Below are 20377 nucleotides of genomic sequence, written 5' to 3'. Positions count from 1 at the left end.
TTTTGTTGAGGATTTTTATATCTGTGTTAATTGGGGATATTGGCCTGTAATTTTCTTTTTTGCGGTGTACTTGTCTGTTTTTGATATCTGGGTAATGCTGGCCTCATAAAATGTGTTTGGAAATATTCCCTCCTCTTTAATTTTTTGGAAGAGTTTGAGAAGGATAGATGTTAAATCTTCTTTGAACATTTGGTAGAATTCATCAGTGAAGCTGTCTGGTCTTGGACTTTTGTTTGTTGGGAGGTTTTTGATTACTGATTCAATCTCCTTACTAATTAATTGGTCAATTCAGATTTTTTGGTTTTTTTATGATTCAGTCTTTGAAGATTTGTAAGTTCCTAGGCATTTATCTATTTTTCTAGGTTGTCCAATTTATTTGTATGTAATTGTTAGTAATTGTCTCTTATGATCCTCTCTATTTCTGTGGTATCAGTTGTAACTTCTCTTTCATTTCTGATTTTATTTCTTTAAACCCTCACTTTTTTTCTTGGTGAGTCTAGCTACAGGTTTGTCAATTTTGTTTATTTTTTCAAAGAACCAGCACTTCATTGATTTTTTAAAATTATCTTTTTAGTCTCTATGTTATTTATTTCTGCTCTGATATTTATTATTTCCTTCCTTTTACTAACTTGGGCTTTGTTTGTGTCATTTAAAGCCAATATTTCCTTATTGATTTTTCTGTCTGGACTATCTATTAACTGATACAAGTGGGTGTCAATGTCTCCTACTATTATTGTATTGCTGTCAGTTTCTCCCTTTAGGTCTCTTAATATTTGTTTTATGTTCTTTGGTGCTCCTATATTGGGTGCATATATATTTAGAAATGTTTTATCTTCTTGAGGTTGATTCCTTTATCATTATGTAGTGCCCTTCTTTGTCTTTTATTATAGTCTTTGTTTTAAAGTCTATTTTGTCTAATATGAGCATAACTACACCAGCTTTCTTTTCATTTCCATTTGCAGGGAATATCTTTTTTCCATCCCTTCACTTTCAGTGTGTGTCCTTACTTATGAAGTGAGTCTCTTATAGGCAGTATATAAAAGTGCCTTGCTTTTCTATCCATTCAGCCACTCTGTGATTTTTTTATTAGAGAATTTAATCTATTTGCATTTATTTTAATTATTGATAGGTAGGTACTTATTGCCATTTTTTTACTTGTTTAGTGACTGTTTTTATAGTTCTTTTCTATTCCTTCCTTCTTCTCTTTCTTTCTTCCCTTCTGGTTGATGACTTTTTTTAGTGTTATGTTTAGATTCTTTTCTCATTTTCTTTTGTGTATTTAATACAAGTTTTTGCTATGTAGTTACTGTAAGGTTCACATATATCATCCTATGTATATAACTGTCTCTTTTAAGTTGATAGCAACTTACATTTGAACATTTTCCAAACACTACATTTTAACTACCACACCCCTTCATGTTTGTTTTTGATGTCACATTTTACATCTTTTTCTTTTATTTATCTCTTAACTAATTATTGTAGTTTTAGTTAATTTTATTTTGTCTTTTAACCTGCATAGTAGCTTTATAAATTAACCCATTACCTTTACTATATATTTACCTTTTCCAGTGAGATTTTTACTTTTGTATGCTTTTTTGTTGTTGTTGTTGTTGTTAACAATTAGTGCCATTTATTTTCTGCTAAAAAAAGTCCCTTTAACATTTCTTATAAGGCCAGTTTAGGAGTGATGGACTCCCTTAGCTTTTGTCTGGAAAACTCTCTCTCTTCTTCAATTCTGAATGATAACCTTCAGGTAGAGTATTTTTGGCTGGAGGTTTTTTCCTTTCAGTACCTTGAATATATCATGTCACTCTCTTCTGTTCTGCAAAGTTTCTGCTGAGAAATCTGCTAATTATGGTGTTTCCCTTGTATGTAACCATTGGTTTTTCTCTTACTACTTCTAAGATTCTCTCTTTAACTTTTGACACTTTAATTATAATGTGTCTAGGTGTGGATCTCTTTGAGTTCATCTTATTTGGAACTCTCTGGGCTTCCTGGACCTAGATATCTGTTTCCTTCCCTAGGTTAAGGAAGTTTTCAGTCATTATTTCTTCAAATAAGTTTTCTGCCCATTTCTCTTTCTTTTCTCTTTCTGGAACCCCTATAATGCAAATGTTATTCTGTTTGATGTTGTCTCATAGGTCCCTTAAGTTATCTTCATTTTTTAAAATTCCTTTTTCCTTTTGTGGCTCTGTCTGGGTAAATTCCATTGCTTTGCATCTAGCTTGCTGACCCATTCATCTGCTATATAGATAAATAGATAAACATCTGATGTTTAAACGCTCTACTGTATTTTTCAGTTCAGTTATTATATTCTTCAGCTCTGTGGACTCGTGTTTGGTACTTTATTATATTTTCTATCTCATTGTTGAACCCTTACTGTGTTAATCCATTTCTCTCCCAAGTTTGGTAAACATCTTTATGACATTTACCCTGAATTCTTTATCAGGTAGATTACTTATCTCCATATCATTATGGTCTTTTTCTGAGTCTCTCTGTCTTGGAGTGCCCTTGTGTAGCTGATGAAACTTCTCGTTCAACCTTGCCCTAGCTCTTGGTTGTTTCTTGAAACTTTGTGATTGTCTAATCAGCCTGATTTATTATTGATATGTCCTTGTTATTGAGGATGTACCAAGGCCTGTCAGTGTTCCAATGGGAGAAATTTCATTTAGCACCAAGTTTCAGGCTAATCTGAAGCTAGACCCTCAGGCAGCAGCTTTTAAAATATGCAAATATATTGGGGTGCCTGGGTGGCTCAGTAGGTCAAGCATCTGCCTTGGGCTCAGGTCGTGATTGAGCCCCACATCAGGCTCCCTGTTCAGCGGGGAGTCTGCTTATCCCTCTCCCTCTTCTCCTCCCTCCTCACTCTACTCGTGCTCTCTCTCTCTCGCAAATAAATAAATAAAATCTCTTAAAAAATATATGCAAATATAGTTTTGTGCAGCCACAATCATAATCCCTGCTGGCCTCCAGACCAAAAGATCTGAAGATATCCTCTGGGTGACAGTTGCAAAACTTGGGACTCTACGTGAGTGTATAAGCTCTTTCTGGGAGGACTTATTGAGCTGTATCGAGGCATAGGAGGTGCACAAGGATGGTGTCTTCCTGCTTATGTTCTCTGGGAGCATCTCTGTAGCCTCTAGATGTAGGGAAAACCTGAAGCCTGCTCCTTAGGCTGAAGCTGCAGGCTAAGTAAATAGGCTTTTTTCACAGGAAGACAAGGTTGTGCTTCAGTCTGCTGTCTGCCATGCCCTGGAGGGGTGGCCTGCCAGGTGCTGCCTTTCTGACTGTTACATTGCCTTGAGCTCAGGAATGTCAGCCCCCTTGGCCCCCAGGGCCAGGCAGTCAAGGAGCATCCCCTGTGTGGATTGCATATATCCACTGGCTTTAACTAGGTAGCTGGAGAAGGTAGAGGGTGGGACACTCTCTCCAGCTTCAGAAAGGCAGCAGGAAAATGTCTTGACTGCACGTGCCTGGGGGCTTCGGGAATGCAGCAGGAGGAAGGAATGTCCTGTCTGTGTGCACATTCTGGCTTTAGGCTGAGAGCAGGAAAGTGCTGGGACTGCTCACAGTTGCCAGCCCCATCCAGTGAGTGCAGGAGACTTGCAACCCCCTGTGCTCAGCAGCTTTAGCTAAGGTGTGGGAGAATGCTACTACTGCTTGCTCTTGCCTACCCCAGCTAGGGGGCAGGGAAGCGTTGCAATTGGCTCCCGCTCTGGCTCCAGCAAGGCAGCCAGTGCCCCTGCTTGTCTTAGCAAGGTGGTGGTAGGAGGGTTTTGCATCTGAGTTCGCTCACCTGTGCTAGCAGGGTAAGCGGAGGGTGAAATATTGGCATCTGCCAGTGACATCCCCCATCTCTGGGGAGAGTTCATCTGCCCCTCCCCTCCATTTGCTTTTAGATTAGCCAGTAAATCTCCTTCATGTATAGTCTAGGTGCTTTTCAAACTGTTATTTTTTTGCTGGGTCTTCAGGTTTGAAACTGCACACAAACCCTTTAAAAGGGGCATCTTGGGGCTTTTTGAGCAGAGGGGGCTACATGGCCCGTAGCTGCCCCCTCCCTGTCACCATGCTCAGTCTTGCTCTGTTGAATATTTTCCGTCACTCCGTAAAGTTTTATTTGATGAAAGATTTCCTGAGGATAAAACAAATCTGGAAATCTTGAGTTAGCTGCTTAGCGAAGAGGTAGGCTACTTGAGGGGCTGTCAGCTGTGTGCAAGGCTGTGGGCTCTCCCCTGGGTCTGGCTTGCCAACCCCACCTCTGACCAACCCTCCTTCTGGCAGCGGTGCCTTTCTGTAGATACGTTACTAGCACTGAGCCAGTTACACTACGTGGGTGTTCTTCCTATTCTGAGCCAGGAAACTTGAGTATCTGAGGTGCTGTTACCTGAATGTTCTCTGAGGCCCTTCTTGCCATAACGTCATGATCCAGGTTTGCCATCTTCGTCTGCAAAGCGATGCTCCTTTTTCTGTGACTGAGACCCTGTCATCAGGGTGAGGGCCTGGATGCAGGTCCTCGTTTTGTCTGTCGCTCTCTGGGTGACTCTGGCCCTCCTCACACTCTGGCTGCAGGAGAGGGGGACCTGAAAACCTCGTTCCCTCCACATCCTCCAGGGCTCGGAGCAGCCCCTCAACAAACACTGATTTAGGGAAAGTACCAATGAACAAATAAACAAATCATAATTCTAAAGGAAAATTGCCTGTTGAATAATAAATTCAAATTAAGAGACATGTAAACTTTTAAAGGATGGGAGAAGGAATAGGAGATAAGATAAACTTACGTTTCCATTTCCTTATCCATAAAACAATAAAATCCCTAATCTGAGGTTATATTACAGCCCTACCGTGATGGGGAATTAAATTTCAAGTGTGTTGAAGGGCACTTTCCAGAATGCAGAGGCTAAACATGAAAGGCTCAATTTTTCAAAGGCAGGTAAAATGTTAGTACCCAAGTAAAAGAGTTTTTTAAATGAGTGATTCAAGACTCAAGCAGAAAGCTGAAAGGGAGACATTTCCCTCTTTTCGGTATCCTATGTATTTGGAAAGGATGCTTACCCTTTCTAAGCTCTAACTGTGCTGTAAGCCCATGAATCATTCCTCCTGGGGAAAATAGGCCTTCTCCAAAATGTTCGTTCTGCATGGGCTATATGTAAAAGTTATCCTATATTGATCTATGATTAATAAGGAAGAATTTCTGTAATGCTTTCAGGCAGATTTGTCCAGAGTGCCAGGATTCAGAAGTCCATTCCAAAGCAGCCCAAAAGCCTCCAGGCTGCTGAGGGGCCCATGCAATGCAGTGATGTCCCTTGCTTTCTTGAGATCATTTCTGGTGCTGTGGAAGCAGCTGGAAGTGCTAAAGGAGCACTGGGGCCGACTCAAACTGCAAGGCCAGGACAGCAATTCTGTCTCCTTCCACAAACAGTTCTCAGAACTCTATGGGTGAGTGTTGCTGAGGTGGAAATTTTTGTGAAATGAGTGGAATCTGGGGTCTGATAAATTCCTCCCCTTACTCTGAGGGTGAGATTTGGTCCATAATCCTGGTACGCCCAGCCCCACTGAGTGCAGAGGAAGCTGGGCAATGTGTCCTATAACCAGTGCTTTACAGGAAAAGTTGGGTTCTGTTGACTGCAGGGACAGTGCCGGGTTCCACTAAGGAACACTGTGTATCATTTACCTAGAGTTCTGTCTCTGGGAACTTGAGCTTCTCAAGTGTTCCCATGGTGCTGACTCTTCAGCCTTTTTAGTTCATAGGATCCCAGTGAGCACTGGGTAGGGGGATGCTGCTGCTGTAAACTAGTCCCCATTTTCAGCCCCATTAGACCCAAGTGTTGAGTCTCTGAGAGCTTCATGAATTGCCGCCAGAGGTATAATGTGGTGCAGCATGAGGTTTTAGGTCTGTGGGATGGTGGGGTGTTTTCACAGCTTCAGGCTCTAGCTAGGATGACTTAGCTGGCAGGAAAGACATGTTGCTTCTGCCATGTGTCTGTTATCAAACAAGCATTCACTAAGCATCCACTCACCATCCGACCTTACTGGGCACAAGAAGGTTCTCTTTGGTGGCATAGTCCCCTTGGTCTATCTTACAAGTTATTACGGTCAACTTCCCTGGTAACTAGGGAATGAGAGAACTTGTCAATATTTTGAAGAATGAAGACTGAAGTTATATGTACCCAATGGGAGAAGGCCTCAGGATTTAATATTGACTAAGGGAGTGGCAACTGTGGTAAAATTAGATGTCAATGTGAGTGACTGTAATGGGTTGGGAGGTTTATACGTGATGGCAGAAAACAGAACGTGAATGAAAATGATTGTCAGAGAATCTGAATAGGAAAAAAATATGTTTGTTTGCTAATTTCTGTCTCTCTTCTTCAATAGAACTGACATTCTCTACCCCAGCATGAAAGCTATAGCTAGGCGGATGGGGAAAGAAGATGAATTCGAAGGTATTATAATAAGTAGCCGGTCTATTCTTCCCCCCAAAGGAGCTTCAGAAATTGAAATAAAAACTCAGCAGGTATGCAGGAACTATTTTGAATGTGACTTTGAAATTTTGCTTTATGGCATAAGCATGTAAAACTACAGGTACACCCAAGTGGCATTTTTTTCTAAGACATTAAGTGGAGATTGAAGGTATGTAAATCATTGAACAGACTCAGAGGGAACTAAGTATTTAAAAGCACATAGAGCTTTGATTATGCAAATAACTATCCCTAATACCTCCATTTTGTAAGTCTAGATCTTCGTATTTTGATTTTCCTCTAATTAAGGTAGACTACCACAAAAAAAAGAGACTATGATAGAGAACATACTAACATCTTAAATTTAAAATCTAGCACGCAATTATCCACTCCCTCCAACACACACACACCCATGAAAATGGATTATTCAAAATAGCTCCTGTGATTGTTTTTCTGAGAATAAGACAACATGATTTACACACTAGTCCATTTGGTGTGCTAGATGTGAGAGGTTGTTTTTCCAACTGTTTGTTCACCTTGGTCCTGGGACAGAGTCTCCACATGGCTGTGTTCCCTTGTGTCTGTAACAGGCAAGGCTGTGTTCTCCTTGTTACTGTAACAGGCAAGCAAAATTCTAGCTGTTTGAGTGTCAATGGACAGATTCTCGTCCCCTGAAGATCAAGAATTCAGTGGCAATCTGCCCCCCACCCCCACAACACACACACACACCCCAGTCCCAAGCCCATTGCTTACCCTTCTGAGCCCTGGTTCTCTCTTGTACCTGGGGTCCTGTGACAGGGAGAAACATGGGCTCTACAAGCATAATGGGTAAAGTAAGGGCTCATGGTTATTGGGAGAGTTTTCTCCTGGTCATGTTTGGAATTTTAAATCTTCTCATGAAATCCTCCTTGATATCTAAATTGAGTTTCAGGCCCAGGGGTTTCTCTTGTAATGACATCTCATGAAATTCCTGACCACATTTAAGAGACCCCCAAAACACACGAGGTCACCTCAGACATTGAGCACTTTGCAATTTATCACGACTTGGTAAATAAGGGTTGTATTTTATCAACTGGGATGTGGGCCAGGAAGAAAAGATGTTGGTCTCCAGAGAGGTGTATCTACCCTTGCAGAAGCACTTGGAAACCCAAGAAAGGAACCTTCCTTCTTCCCTGAGAGAGTAGCTGAAGGACAGGACCTAGCCCCAGACCCTTCTGCAGGAATTTGACTTAGGAGCTCAGAGTATAAGCTGAATGTAGAAAGTGACTCTCAAACTTCTTATTCTAGCTTCAGAAACTTCTGGAAAATCTTGAAATTCATATGATCCAAGAAGTATTAAGAAAAGTTAACAGAGAGATAGCACTAGTGGTATCAGAAAAATCCAAGGAGCAGTGTGCTCTCCCTACAGGTAAAGTATGTTTATTTTATTACTTCACAAAACAGCATTTTTTTTCCTAATTATAAAAGCAATCCATGTATCATTTTCATTGTAAAAAAAGTATCATAATGTCCAGAAAATGATATAAAAATTACTTTTTAACACCTTGGCCTAGAGAGAACTATTAACACTTTGATATATTTCCTTCTACTTAAAGTCTTTTAAATAGAAAACATTTGTTAAGTTCAGTCTCAACTCTGCTAGTTAACTCATAACTGAAATAAAGTTAAAATGGGTAAAACACATAAGCTTTTCTTATTTGTAATATATTTAAGTGTATGTATATATATATATATATATATATATATATATATATATATATGACATATATGTCAAAATCTTACAAATACATGTATTGGGGGTGGGAAGGCAATCAAAATTATTTCCTTTCATCTGAAGTCTAAAGTCAGGCTCACTTCATGGACATGTGATCAGTGCACTTACATAGGACCCAGGAGTACTTGGGGTTTAATGCTCTATGGGTACCATCTTGAAACTCTTGATTTTAACTTAGAATTTGTGTTTTGTAACTGGAATTCAGTGAGTCCATGGAGCATGCACCAAGGACTTGGAGCCTTTGCCTTACACACAGTTCCATTTCTTACTGCCTCCCTGCCTTGCCAGGAGGGGTTCTCAGCTGCCTACTCATCTGCTCTCTGGCACCCTAGGAACCCCTAACCTCCCCCTCAGCATCCCCATCCAGCAATTGCTGCCACCCTCCTCTCCACTGGGGGCCTGAGCAAGAGGAAGATCAGGATATGTGTACCTAGTAGTATCTCAAGGACCCTAGTCTGGCAACATCATGGTACATCTGATGGGTGACTCAGTGGGAGCAAGCCTATTGCCTATCCTTAGATTTGTACAATATCCCGGGATGGAGGTTACAATATCCTTGGGCTTGCCTGTCCACAGTGGGCCCATGGGAAGGAAAGCTGCCTGGCTCAACTTCTCTGCCCCTGGCCAGGACATGGGGCCGCCGCCCCGCACCTGCATATACACTCATGCTTCTGGTCACAGGGTGGAGCCCCTGGGTGCCTGGGAGGGTCGTACTTGCCTTGCGAGCATTCCTGTGCCTGAGGAGTACAACATTAAAAATGAATAAAAACACCATGACAGGTCAAGAAAGAGACTGCAGAAGAAAGAAAACACTATATTTTAGTACCTATAGTGGTGCTTTTTTCCTCTACTTTTTGAATAAGAAGCCCTGCATTTTTATTTTGCCCAGGGTGTCATAGATTATGTAGCTGGTCCTGTCTGTAGTGTCTTCAATGTCTACTCCTGACTCCTACTAATTCTGTAGGAAAAATCCACAGCCTTTAAATGACGGAGAAGTTGTTTGACTAGGAAACTAAATTAGATTTTCCTTTTGAGACAAAGTCCACAGATATTGTAATGTGCATTAATAATCTACGTCCTCACCTAAGATATTGTCATTTTTCTCAGTGCTTCGAGTAACTGAATTCTGTAAACAGGGCTTTGGGAAAAGGCTATGCAGTGAGAGGGCAAGCCACTTCTCAGCTGGGGATGTCACCAGAGAGCTAAACGTCACCAGAGAGCTAAGTGAGGTTGAACTTCAATTACAGAGCATTTAACAAGACACAAAGCACTTGTTGTCTGTGCTGTGTTTGCTGCATCCAGGTGGCTCCCTTCGAGTCTTGGGAGAAAATCCACAGGCATGCAGCAGGTGCAACCATCTGCATGTTTCAGGCTGTGGTTTAATGAGACACCAGGATGGTGGGGGAAGGGAGGAAGCATTTTTGTTTTGAGGTTCTGCTGTGTGTCCCCTGGTGCAGGGTGCTTGTCAGCTGTGCTTGGAGGGAGCCGTCAGTAAGAGGCTGGTGGGAGTCAGGCAGAGGGGAGGGGTAGAGTTATTGTTAATGGTGGTAAGGTTGATATTACCAAAACTTACTTTGGCTAGAGTATACTGGCCAATTCTAAGCTCTTGTTCAGATTCTATACTCATGACTTTTAAAACAAATGCCAATAGTGAAGGTGTTTTGTTATTGTTGGTTTTGTTTTTGGTCTGTTAAGCATGACTCAATGTGGGTGTCCTCCCGTAGTGAGTTACCCCAGGGCAAGTGATGGAGTCCCCGCTGTGTGCCAGGGGTGCTTTTATAGACATTTCTTCAGTGTAGTCTTTCTGAGACCTGTGGACCGGGAACCTTCAAAGAAGGCAATAAAACCTTGGAATCCCCACCCACCTACTGTGCATCTCAGCAGCAAGAAGCCACCATAGTGGATGGGGCTTCCAACAGGGGCTGCTTTATCATGCAGAGACCACTTTTTGTGGCGAAGGTTAGCTTGGCACTATGAGTTTCTAAAGAGGGAGTTGGGAATGGAGAGTATTGAGACCCAGGGGACATCCCAAGCTCTTGTCCTTCCCTCAGGGTCTTCTCTGTCCCTGTTGGCCAACTCTGGTGTCTACATTTATTACCAGCCAGAAAGAAACCCTCCAATACTTCTCTGTCTCCTCCCTCCTTCCCACCTTGTCTTGGAGCTTCATCTTCTTGTATAACTTCTGAAGGGGTTTCCAATTTATCAGTGACCATCTGAAAATGTGGCAGCCACACCTGGTCCAGTGCTAGTTTGCCGGAACTGAACTGGTGCTCCCCTGAGAACTTTAAAAATTTGCTCCAGACATCCTTGTTAAGTCTCAGGGTTTGGCTTAGCAGAGAGTTGGGCTCCATGGATTCAAAAAGTCTCTGCTATTCCCCATATTTGACATTTTGGCATTGAAGTAATTCTTAATTGACTTTCTCAATTTCTCTGAGCATTTATAAGGTCAGCAATCTCCAGAGTGGAGTGCCTATATCTCAGGGGTGTGGGAAGAAAATATTAGAGCTTCTAAATAGATTAAATCCATATATAAGAAGTCACATGTCACACTCTACACTGAGGTGTCCCGAAATGACCACTTTGAGGCAATCCACAAGCAAGCACTAAGAATTAGTGGAGACACTTCTAATCCTGGTACATGCTTATTGTCAGCCACATTATGAGGTTAAAAAGATAACCACATCTGAAAAGAAGTCAGACAAAAAAATTTAAAAGGTCAAGAAAACTCTTAGGAATGTAGATTGAGATCCATTCTCATTGTTGATGAGCTTCACCCTAAGCATATCCTGCTATACAATATTAGCCAGTGATAGTATTGTAGGTAGTTAGAAATACATAAATATACACATGTTAATAGTGAGTGGACAAAAATGTTTTGCTTGAGGGAAGCATAATCCAAACACTTAGGAGAGCATGGTCAAGGCCAGCCTTCCCAGCAGTGTGCCCTAGAACACCAGTTTCTTAACATGTTAGTGCAGTGGTTCTCTCCATCACCCTGTACTAACAGACTCACGGGCTACCTGATGCTTTCCGTTCCCTTGGTAACACAAGCTGGCAAAATACTCACTGATCACAGTCTTTGGGTTACCTATGTTTGCCTAGTATCATTGATCATTGTTTGCTCCAAACCTGTTCATGCCAGTTTTGCTTATCATTGTGTTTGAGTAATTTAATTAAGTATTATTTAAACTAATGACATAGGAGTACAAAAAGAGATCGAAATGGATAAACTGTGGTACATCCAGTCAATGGAATAATATTTAATGCTAAAAAGAAATGAGCTATCCAACCATGAAAAGACATGGATAAAAATGTCTATTACCGAAGCAAAAGAAACCAACCTGAAAAGACTACATATTGTATGATTCCAAATATATGACTTTCAAGAAAAGGCAGAACAATGGAGACAGCAAAAAGATCAGTGGTTGCCAAGGGTTTAGAGGGGAAAGAAGGATTAACAGGCAGAATACAGAGGATTTTTAAGGTAGCAAAGCTATTCTGTATGATAGTATAATAGTGGAGAGATGCCAATTATACATTCGTCAAACCCATAGTTTCACCAAGAGTGAACCGTAATGTAAACTATGGACTTTGGGTGATAATGACATGTTAGTGTATGCTCATCAGTTGTAACAGACACACCACACTGGTGTAGGATGTTGATAGTTGGGGAGGCTGTGTGTTGGGGGTAGAGAGGGCAGGGAATATGTGGGAACTCTCTGTACTATCTGCTCAATTTTTCTATGAACTTAAAACTGCCCTAAAAAGATGATACATTTGGATTGTTCCATTGTCTTCTAGTTTTCTTTCCATAAAAAGAAAGAAACAAGCAAACCAATAAAACCACATACTAGAAAACCACACAATGTGTTATGGTTTCTAGAAGAAAGATAGTACATAACTCCAATGAGTGGGTGCATACAAAGAAAAGGCCTAAGTTCTATGTTAGAAAATTGGCAAATGTTTGTATATTTTTAAGTTAAATAAAATGTTTAAGAAACCGCAAGTCATTTTTTTAAAGCATTCTCTGGTTTAACAGACTTCTTTTGATTAACAAACCAACTCTTAGTCTTGATTGCAAGGAAAGGACTTCTACTGTGTTTTGCAAGGGTTGGGGGGCAGGGGGAAGCTTTTGTTTATTTGTTTTTTGCCAAAACAAGTTTGGGAAACTTGTGGTAAATAATGTTAAAAAGGTTTCTTTGCTCCAGGCCTTCTCAGAGCCTTTACTATCATAGTGTGCACTATAAAGTTCCAAAAGAGAGTGTATGAAATATTCTTTATTTTTTAAAAATTTTTTATTTAAATTCAAGTTAGTTAACGTATAGTGTATTATTAGGTTCAGGGTAGAGTTTAGTGATTCATCAGTTACATATAACACCCAGGGCTCATTACATCAAGTGTCCTCCTTAATGCCCATCACCCAATTACCCCATCCCCCCACCCACTGTAATGTTCTTTAAATTTATTTAACCACAGAACACTTTTCTCCCCTCATGAGTATCTATCATCCACTCAAGGGACTAGTGTTCTGGGGAGCAGTTTGAGAAACACAGGAGTAGAAAATACATACATACATACATATGCTTGAAGCAATAAGGTTCCAACCTACCCACCTTCTGGGGACCCCTGGCTGGTCAGGAGAATGTTGGTTGGCAGTTGGATGCCTTCAAGTTTCAGTTCTGCTCAGCTCAGGACCCAGGAGCCACTTAGGCAGAGGCTAGTGGTTGTGTTAGAGAAGTGAAATGCTATGAAACCAAAATGCCTTTCCTAGAGGGAGGAGGCTGACTAGAGGGTAGGGAGAGTGTTCATAGAGGGAGGGAGGGGAAGTGGTTTGGCCACCAGGAAGTCAAAGTTTCCTCCAGTCAAAGGACCTGGGAACAGAGGGAGAGGAAAGAACAAAACGCTAATTTAACCTCCAGTGTGCTGTCTCCTTCCCACCTCCATGCTGCTGTCTAAAACTGCTTCAGCTTAAAGACGCCATGACCATACACACACACACACACACACACACACACACACACACACACACTGAAAATGAGACCCATTTGGAGACCACAAACTCCACTTGGCCAGGAATTACTTCTCTTGGATGAATTCAACTCTCCCTGGCTTCCCCTTACTCCTGCCTACAGAAGTACTTGCATGTTTGAACTTGAACTCATGAGGAAGAAGTATGGTGGGAAGATTTCCCAGCACTTTGGTAAAATACTTAATACTTCCCCTTCAGCTGAAAAAAAAAAAAAAAAATACGTCCCCTTCAGCTGAGCCCAGAGCTAAACCCTAAAACCACCCCTGTGGGCATTTGCCAGGTGATGGCCCCCAAACCAGAAGTGTGTGGCAGATGTGGTCCCTCGCCAGGCTTTTCTGTGAGCCAGAGACCTACCGCTAATGTACCCTGGAAAAAGTATCCAATTTCTTGTCTGAAAATTTTCTGAAATATACATGAGCTCTGTTTTGTCAAAGCTTAGACTTAACAAAAAGTCTTAAACGTCTTAAGAAGTGTGAACTTCTAGGCACATTAACTCTATTGGATTTTCCACGTCAACTATGCCAGGACAGTGGTATTACGTCTACTCACCTTTATTATCCTAAAGGAAAAACAAAGTCAGATTTCTGTTTATGATGGAAAGTATCCAACTGTGGAATTCTGGAACACCAGAATTTTCAAAATCAGGACCACCCAATAAATAAGATAATTGCAAGGGGCTCCTGCTCTGTCAAAGCCACATTTCTGAGAGGATTGTGCTGGATGCTTCCCCTTGTGTGCACCACTTCTCCTGTCAGAAAAAATGAAAGTATGAGTAGGAAATCACATCTGAAATTAGAAACAGCTGGGGACAGGGAGTAGCCCTGTGTGTACTCTTGCTGTGGCCAGCACCCCCACAGAAAAGGGAGTGGGGCAGGGCTTGGCTTCTACCTCTGACTCCATAGGTTTCTCTTTGTTTCCAGACTCCCCTGGGGCCATGCACAAGGAAGTAGACCGTACCCAACATAATTAAACATACACATGCACAACTTGCTCTCCCATACGGAAGTTAAAGAGTGTTGATATATTTACACAGCTCCAGCACTGTCATATTAAGTTTTGATTTTTTTAACAGCTAATACATTTACCTGATTCAAAACTCAAAACAATATAAAAATATATGTGTTTAGAGATCTCATTGCCACTACTGACCCCCTTTTGTCGCCCCATGTAAACATTTTGGTTAGTTTTTTAAATATATACTATCAATGCTTCTTTATGCATATACTAATTCATTCTTTTATCCAATATCTGTTTACTGAGCACCTAGTATGTGCCATACTACTATATTTTAGGCCCTGTTTGGGGGATACATCCTTACTTTCATGGAGCAAAACTCCTTACTCTTGTGGATTTTATCATCTAGAAGGGGATAGGCAGATAATAAGCAATAAACAGAAGAAATAAGAAAATAATGGAGTAAGGAGGATGGTGGTGTGGAAGTTTGAAGCAGGCACATTGCAATTTTAAATAGGGTGGTCAGGATAGACTTCATGGAGAAAGTGACACATTGAGCAAAGTTTGAAGGTGATGAGGGAGTTAGATACTATGGGGGTATCTGGGCAGACAGATAAACAGACAAAAGAACAGCCCATCCAGAAGAACAGCCCACACAGAGGACCTAAGTACCTACCATGTTTATGGAACAGAAAGATCCAAGTGTGGCTGGAGTGGAGAGAGTGAGGGAGAGTAGTAGGAAATGAAACCAGAGAGGAAGAGTGAAAAGAGGACGGATCATTTAGGGCCTACTCTTAGTGTTTACTCTGAACGTAATGGGGAGCCTGTCCCAGATTTTGAGTGACATGATCTGACATATTTTATTTTATTTTATTTTGTTTTTATTCTAAAAGATGTATTTATTCATTTGAGGGGGAGAGGGGCAGAGGGAAGGGGGGAGAGAGACTCTCAAGCAGACTCCCTGCTGACCATGGAGCCCAACTCGGGGCTAGATCTCACAACCCTGAGATCATGACCTGAGCCAAAATTAAGAGTCCGATGCTTAACCGATTGAGCCACCCAGGTGCTCCTGATCTGACATATTTTAATGGAATCTCTCTGGCTGCTGTTTGAGAATGGACTGTAAAGGAAAAAGGGTGGAAGAAGGGAGAGGCTACTTTGGAGGCTACTGTAATAATCTGAGCATGGGGAGATGGTGGCTCAAACAAGGTTGGGAGCAGTGGAAGTATTACATGGTCAGATTCAAGGCATATTATTGAAGTAACCACTAATGGATTGTGTATTGGGTGTGGGAGAAAGAGAAGAGTCCATGATAACTCCAAGATTTTTGACCCGAGAAACTGGGAAAATAGAATTGCCATCAGCTGAGAAGGCAAGTTAGGGAGGGAAGATCAAGAATTTATTTATGCCCAAATGACATTTAAAATGCCTTTTAGACATCCAAGAAGAGATTCCAGGTGACTTTTGGATCTAAATTTGAAGGTTGTGAGCATATGGATGATGTTTAGCCATGAGACTAAATGAAATAGCCAAGGGAGTGAATGTAGATAGAAAAAAGGAGGTGAACCAAGGGTTGAGTCTGAGGACAGTTAATATTAAGAGCTGGAGGTGGGGAGGGGAAAAGGAGAACCAGCAAAAGGGACCTAGAGGGAACAAACAGCAAGAAGAAAACTAGGACAGAGTGGTATCCCAATGTCTAGTGATGAAAGTTTCTCAAGCAGGAGGAATGTGACAAATTATGTGACATGCTTCTGGTAGTCGAGTAAAATGAATGTTTTTAGTCATGTTGAGGTCACTGGTACTTAATACAAAATCAGTTTCAGGGAAGCTGTGGGGGAAAAAGCAGGTCAGTAGGCTTAAGAAGGATTTTGAGAGAAGTCACAGACAGTAAAGATAGGCCTTTCTTTCTGAGAGTTTTGCAAAAAAAAAGGGGGGAGCAAAGGAATGAAACAATAGCTGACAGGGGCAGTGGGGTTAAGAGACGGATGGGAGAAATAATGTGTGATATTGTGAAAGACCGAGGAAAGAGGGGAGAAGTGATACTGGAGAATGCTGTATTTCTGGAGTGATAATCTTGAATAGGCTTGAGGGGATAGCTCCTCCTTTATTATATTTATCACATCTTTCTTATGAAAGATGAGAATAACTTTATATTCACTGTTCCTCACCTGGCGTTTTTCACATAATAAACTCTGGTTCTTTCCATATCAATACATGGAGAAGGTTCTTTTTTATAGCTGCATACTATTCCATTGGAAGGATATACCACAGTTTATGTGTTGCTTCCAAGCTACTGCTGTCCTAAACAATGTTACTCTGAATAACTGTGTATATGCCTCATCTCATATGTCAGCCTCTTGCTACTTCAATCCATAGTCTGTCAGCTCTCAACATTTCTAGTCTATGACTATAAATATAATAGCTCTTCATTTCTTTCTTTCTTTTTTAAGATTTTATTTATTTATTTGACAGAGAGAGAGACAGCGAGAGAGGGAACACAAGCAGGGGGAGTGGGAGAGGGAGAAGCAGGCTTCCCACTGAGCAGGAAGCCCAATGAGGGGCTTGATCCCAGGATCCTGGGATCATGACCTGAGCTGAAGGCAGACGCTTAATGACTGAGCCACCCAGGCGCCCCGCTCTTCATTTATTTCTGTTAGTTGTGTTAGGCCAAAATAATTGTTCAGATATATGTAGGGACTTAATGAAAATAGATATGTTGGATCAACAATAACATTTGACTCGGGATTTTTAGTTATGATAACAGAATATTGTTCACTGGGCTTCAGAGGTACTTTTCCAAATCTTTTCATTAGGAATCTTGTTAGAGATCTTCCTTATTCCTATGTTCTGGAGGATTCTGTGACCTCAACCAACTCCTCCCCTGCCCCTGCCTCACCCATTAGTTTTTGTGTATTTGGAAATAACAGTTTCTTGTGTCCAGTGTTATGTCTCAGAGAGTAGCCATTAATTGTTGTTTAATGTTTCATGATACTAGCATTGGTGTGTTTCTCCCCCTAGACCTTTGGAAGCACCATGTCATGAAAGAAAACTTTTCTGTTAGCAGACCACAGATAGTTGAAAAATTTAAACAGAGATTAATGGAAAATTACCAGGATGGTGGACTAGAGGTATGTATTGAAAGTTAGTCATTTTAGAGTGTGTTTTTTTTGTAACAGAAACCCAAACAAGGAAGACTTTCCCTTTAACACATTTCCTAATGCTTCCCTTACTCCCTTAGAATAAAGATATGAATTCTGAGGCTTAACTCAAAGTAGTAATCACTTGTTATCATTTTAATTTTGGAAAAAGATTGATTTCTAATAAATTATGGGAGAGAAATTAGAATATGCATGTTGGCTAATTTCAGATTTGGCCAGTTTTTTAAAGTAACCTTGGAGTTTGTTGATGAATAAGTTGTTTTTAGCAACATTTCCTGTGTTGATTTTTTATTTTTTTATTTTTTTTAAGAGTTTTATTTATTTATCTGACAGAGAGAGAGAGAGAGCACACGTAGGCAGAGCAGGAGGCAGAGGAAGAGGGAGAAACAGGCTCTCCGCTGAGCAGGGATCATGACCTGAGCCGAAGGCAGACGCCTAACTGACTGAGCCACCCAGGCACCCCCTATTTTATTATTTTTTAAAAAATTTTTTGAGAGAGAAAGAGAGAGTGCACCTGTGCATACGCACACATGCCAGTGAGGGGTGGAAGAGCAAGTGGAGAGGGAGAGAGAGAATCCCAAGCAGACTCCATGCCCAGCGCAGAGCCCAACATGGGGCTCTATTTCACGACCCTGAGATCATGACCTGAGCAGAAATCAAGAGTTGGATGCTTAACTGACTACATCTCCCAGGCACGCCCTGTGTTAGTTTTTTAATATAGAAAATTTAGAAGAGAGAAACTAAAATAGCCTATAATTCCACTACCTAGAAAACATTTTTTAAATGTATAATACAAAAAAAATATATATATCAGAAAGGTAACATTTCCACCCCTCCTTCACTGTACCATCCCCAGTTCTCTCCCCACAAAGGAAACCAGTGTCAACAATATTTTGTGTTTATATATATATTTGAATCCATAACTGTATATAATATATATTTAATAACAATAATATGTATTTAATACGTACAATACACATATACACAGTCCTTGGAGTTTTCAACTGTTGACTATTTCTAGACAGTACTGAAAAGGCAGAATAAGAGAGTGTATGTGGCGCGGCGCCTGGGTGGCTCAGTCGTTAAGCATCTGCCTTCGGCTCAGGTCATGATCCCAGGGTCCTGGGATCGAGCCCCACATCGGGCTCCTGCTTGGCGGGAAGCCTGCTTCTCCCTCTCCCACTCCCCCATGCTTGTGTTCCCTCTCTTGCTATGTCTCTCTCTGTTAAATAAATAAATAAAATCTTTAAAAAGAGAGAGAGAGTGTATGTGGCTCTATGGCCATAGCAGAGCTTTCAGGATCATTAACAAATGAAGCATAAGTACATTAGGTAGATATGAATCCAGTTGCCTTTGAAATTCAACCATTTTTTTTAAACCCGATTTAGCAAAATATGCTTAATTTTTTAAAACAATATTTCCGTCAAACTTTTATTTTTCTAAGCTCTTCAAATATTCCCCATAATTTTATAATAAACACTTCAATTTCTAATTACGAGGTAGAGAATTCACTAGCTTGCTGGGGACACTTTTTCCTCAGAGCTTGATGATTTACACATATTTCATTTAAGCTTTCAATTACACCCAAATGTGGTCCTGTGTATTCTGATGAGGAGGTGAAGTGGTTCCTTTTGGTCCCTGCAGCTCAGAGGTTCTCACCAGAGTGATTAGGGTAGGGCATGCTTAGAAATATGTTTGAAGCAAAAAATTTGGTGGCTCTCCTTAAAAAAAGGAAAGAAATTCTGACATATGCTTCATCATGGATGAAGTTTAAAGACCTTATGCTCAGTGAAAAAGGCCAGTCACAAAAGCATAAATGCTACATGATTCCGCTTCTGTGAAGTACCCACAGTAGTCAAATTCATAGAGACAGAAAGTAGAATGGTGGTTGTTAGGAGCTGGGGGGAGGGGGATGGGGAGTTGGTGTTTAGTAGGAACAAGTGTCTCAGTTGTGCAAGACGCAAAGAGTTCTAGAGATTGATTGTACAACAGTGTGAATGTACTTAATGCCACTGAAGTTTACACTTAAAGATTGTCTAAGTGGTGGCGCCTGGCTGACTCAGTTGGTAGAGCATGTGACTCTTAATCTCAGTCAAGAATTCGAGCCCCACCTTGAGTGTGGAGATTACTTAAAAAAAAAAAGAAAAAGGTTTCAATTGCAAATGTTATGTGATGTATATTTTACCACAATAAAAACAAACAAAAAGTCTGTGGCTCAAGACATGCTCAACCCCTACGTATATGCTTTACTCCAACATTGAAGATGGGATTGTCTAGGAAAGAAATGTGGATATTAGGGCAAACCCGTATTAGGTATAACTGAAACCCAAGGTACACTGAAGAGGTTGGTGACTGCCTGCCAGTGTCTTGGAATCAGAGGACACCAGGACGTTAGATCCCTCCAAACTCTATGCCTGGTGGACCTCTAGCCTCTTCTGGATCATCTGCAATGACAGGGAACTCATTCTCTTGCAAGCCCACCTGCCCTCCCCAGCCATTCCTGGTAGCTCTTGTTTTAAGCAGCTCTTACTGAGTTGGCTTTGGCCTCCCCACCATCTCCATCATGGATCCTAGTTCTGTCCCTGGGACATCACAGGTCATGGTTCTGACCCCTTACAACAAGACTTTAGGTATCCAAAGGCAGGTCAGTCCGAGAAACTCAATTAAGCACCATTGCTAGCATGTGTGAAGCCTCGGTAAAATTACAACGAAGGGCCTGCTCTGATAGCACAAACCCAAACGGGTGCCCCTCTGGGTGGTGGGTTACAAATTGTTACACCTTCCTCCAGATGGGTGCGGCCCAAGCCAGGGCACATGAACTGGAAAAGGGAGCAGGCACTGGGCTCCTCCCTCACCTGGGCGCCTCTGTGCAGAGGACCTGAGCCCAGCCTTCTCTTCTTCAGACTAAACCTCTTTCATGTCCTTCAATCACTTTATATGAGCAGCCCTCCCATCCTGATCAGTCCCCTCTAAATGCAAGATCGTCTGACCAGTAGAAAGTGTACTT

The 20377-nt window shown here is 41.3% G+C and overlaps 1 protein-coding gene across 1 annotated transcript in view; it reads left to right on the top strand.

Annotated features, from left to right (window-relative positions):
• LOC118524887 (coiled-coil domain-containing protein 162-like) overlaps positions 1-20377 on the top strand; it is a 48852-nt gene that overhangs the window by 9333 nt on the left and 19142 nt on the right. The window contains exons 4-7 of the mRNA XM_078054890.1: positions 5207-5436; positions 6373-6511; positions 7743-7863; positions 17231-17340. Coding sequence (XP_077911016.1) covers positions 5207-5436; positions 6373-6511; positions 7743-7863; positions 17231-17340 — 600 coding nt within the window. The remainder of the gene's footprint in view (positions 1-5206; positions 5437-6372; positions 6512-7742; positions 7864-17230; positions 17341-20377) is intronic.

Source organism: Halichoerus grypus, chromosome 9 (assembly GCF_964656455.1).
Source record: "Halichoerus grypus chromosome 9, mHalGry1.hap1.1, whole genome shotgun sequence".
NCBI lineage: Eukaryota > Metazoa > Chordata > Mammalia > Carnivora > Phocidae > Halichoerus > Halichoerus grypus.
This window is presented reverse-complemented; position numbering and strand designations above follow the sequence as displayed.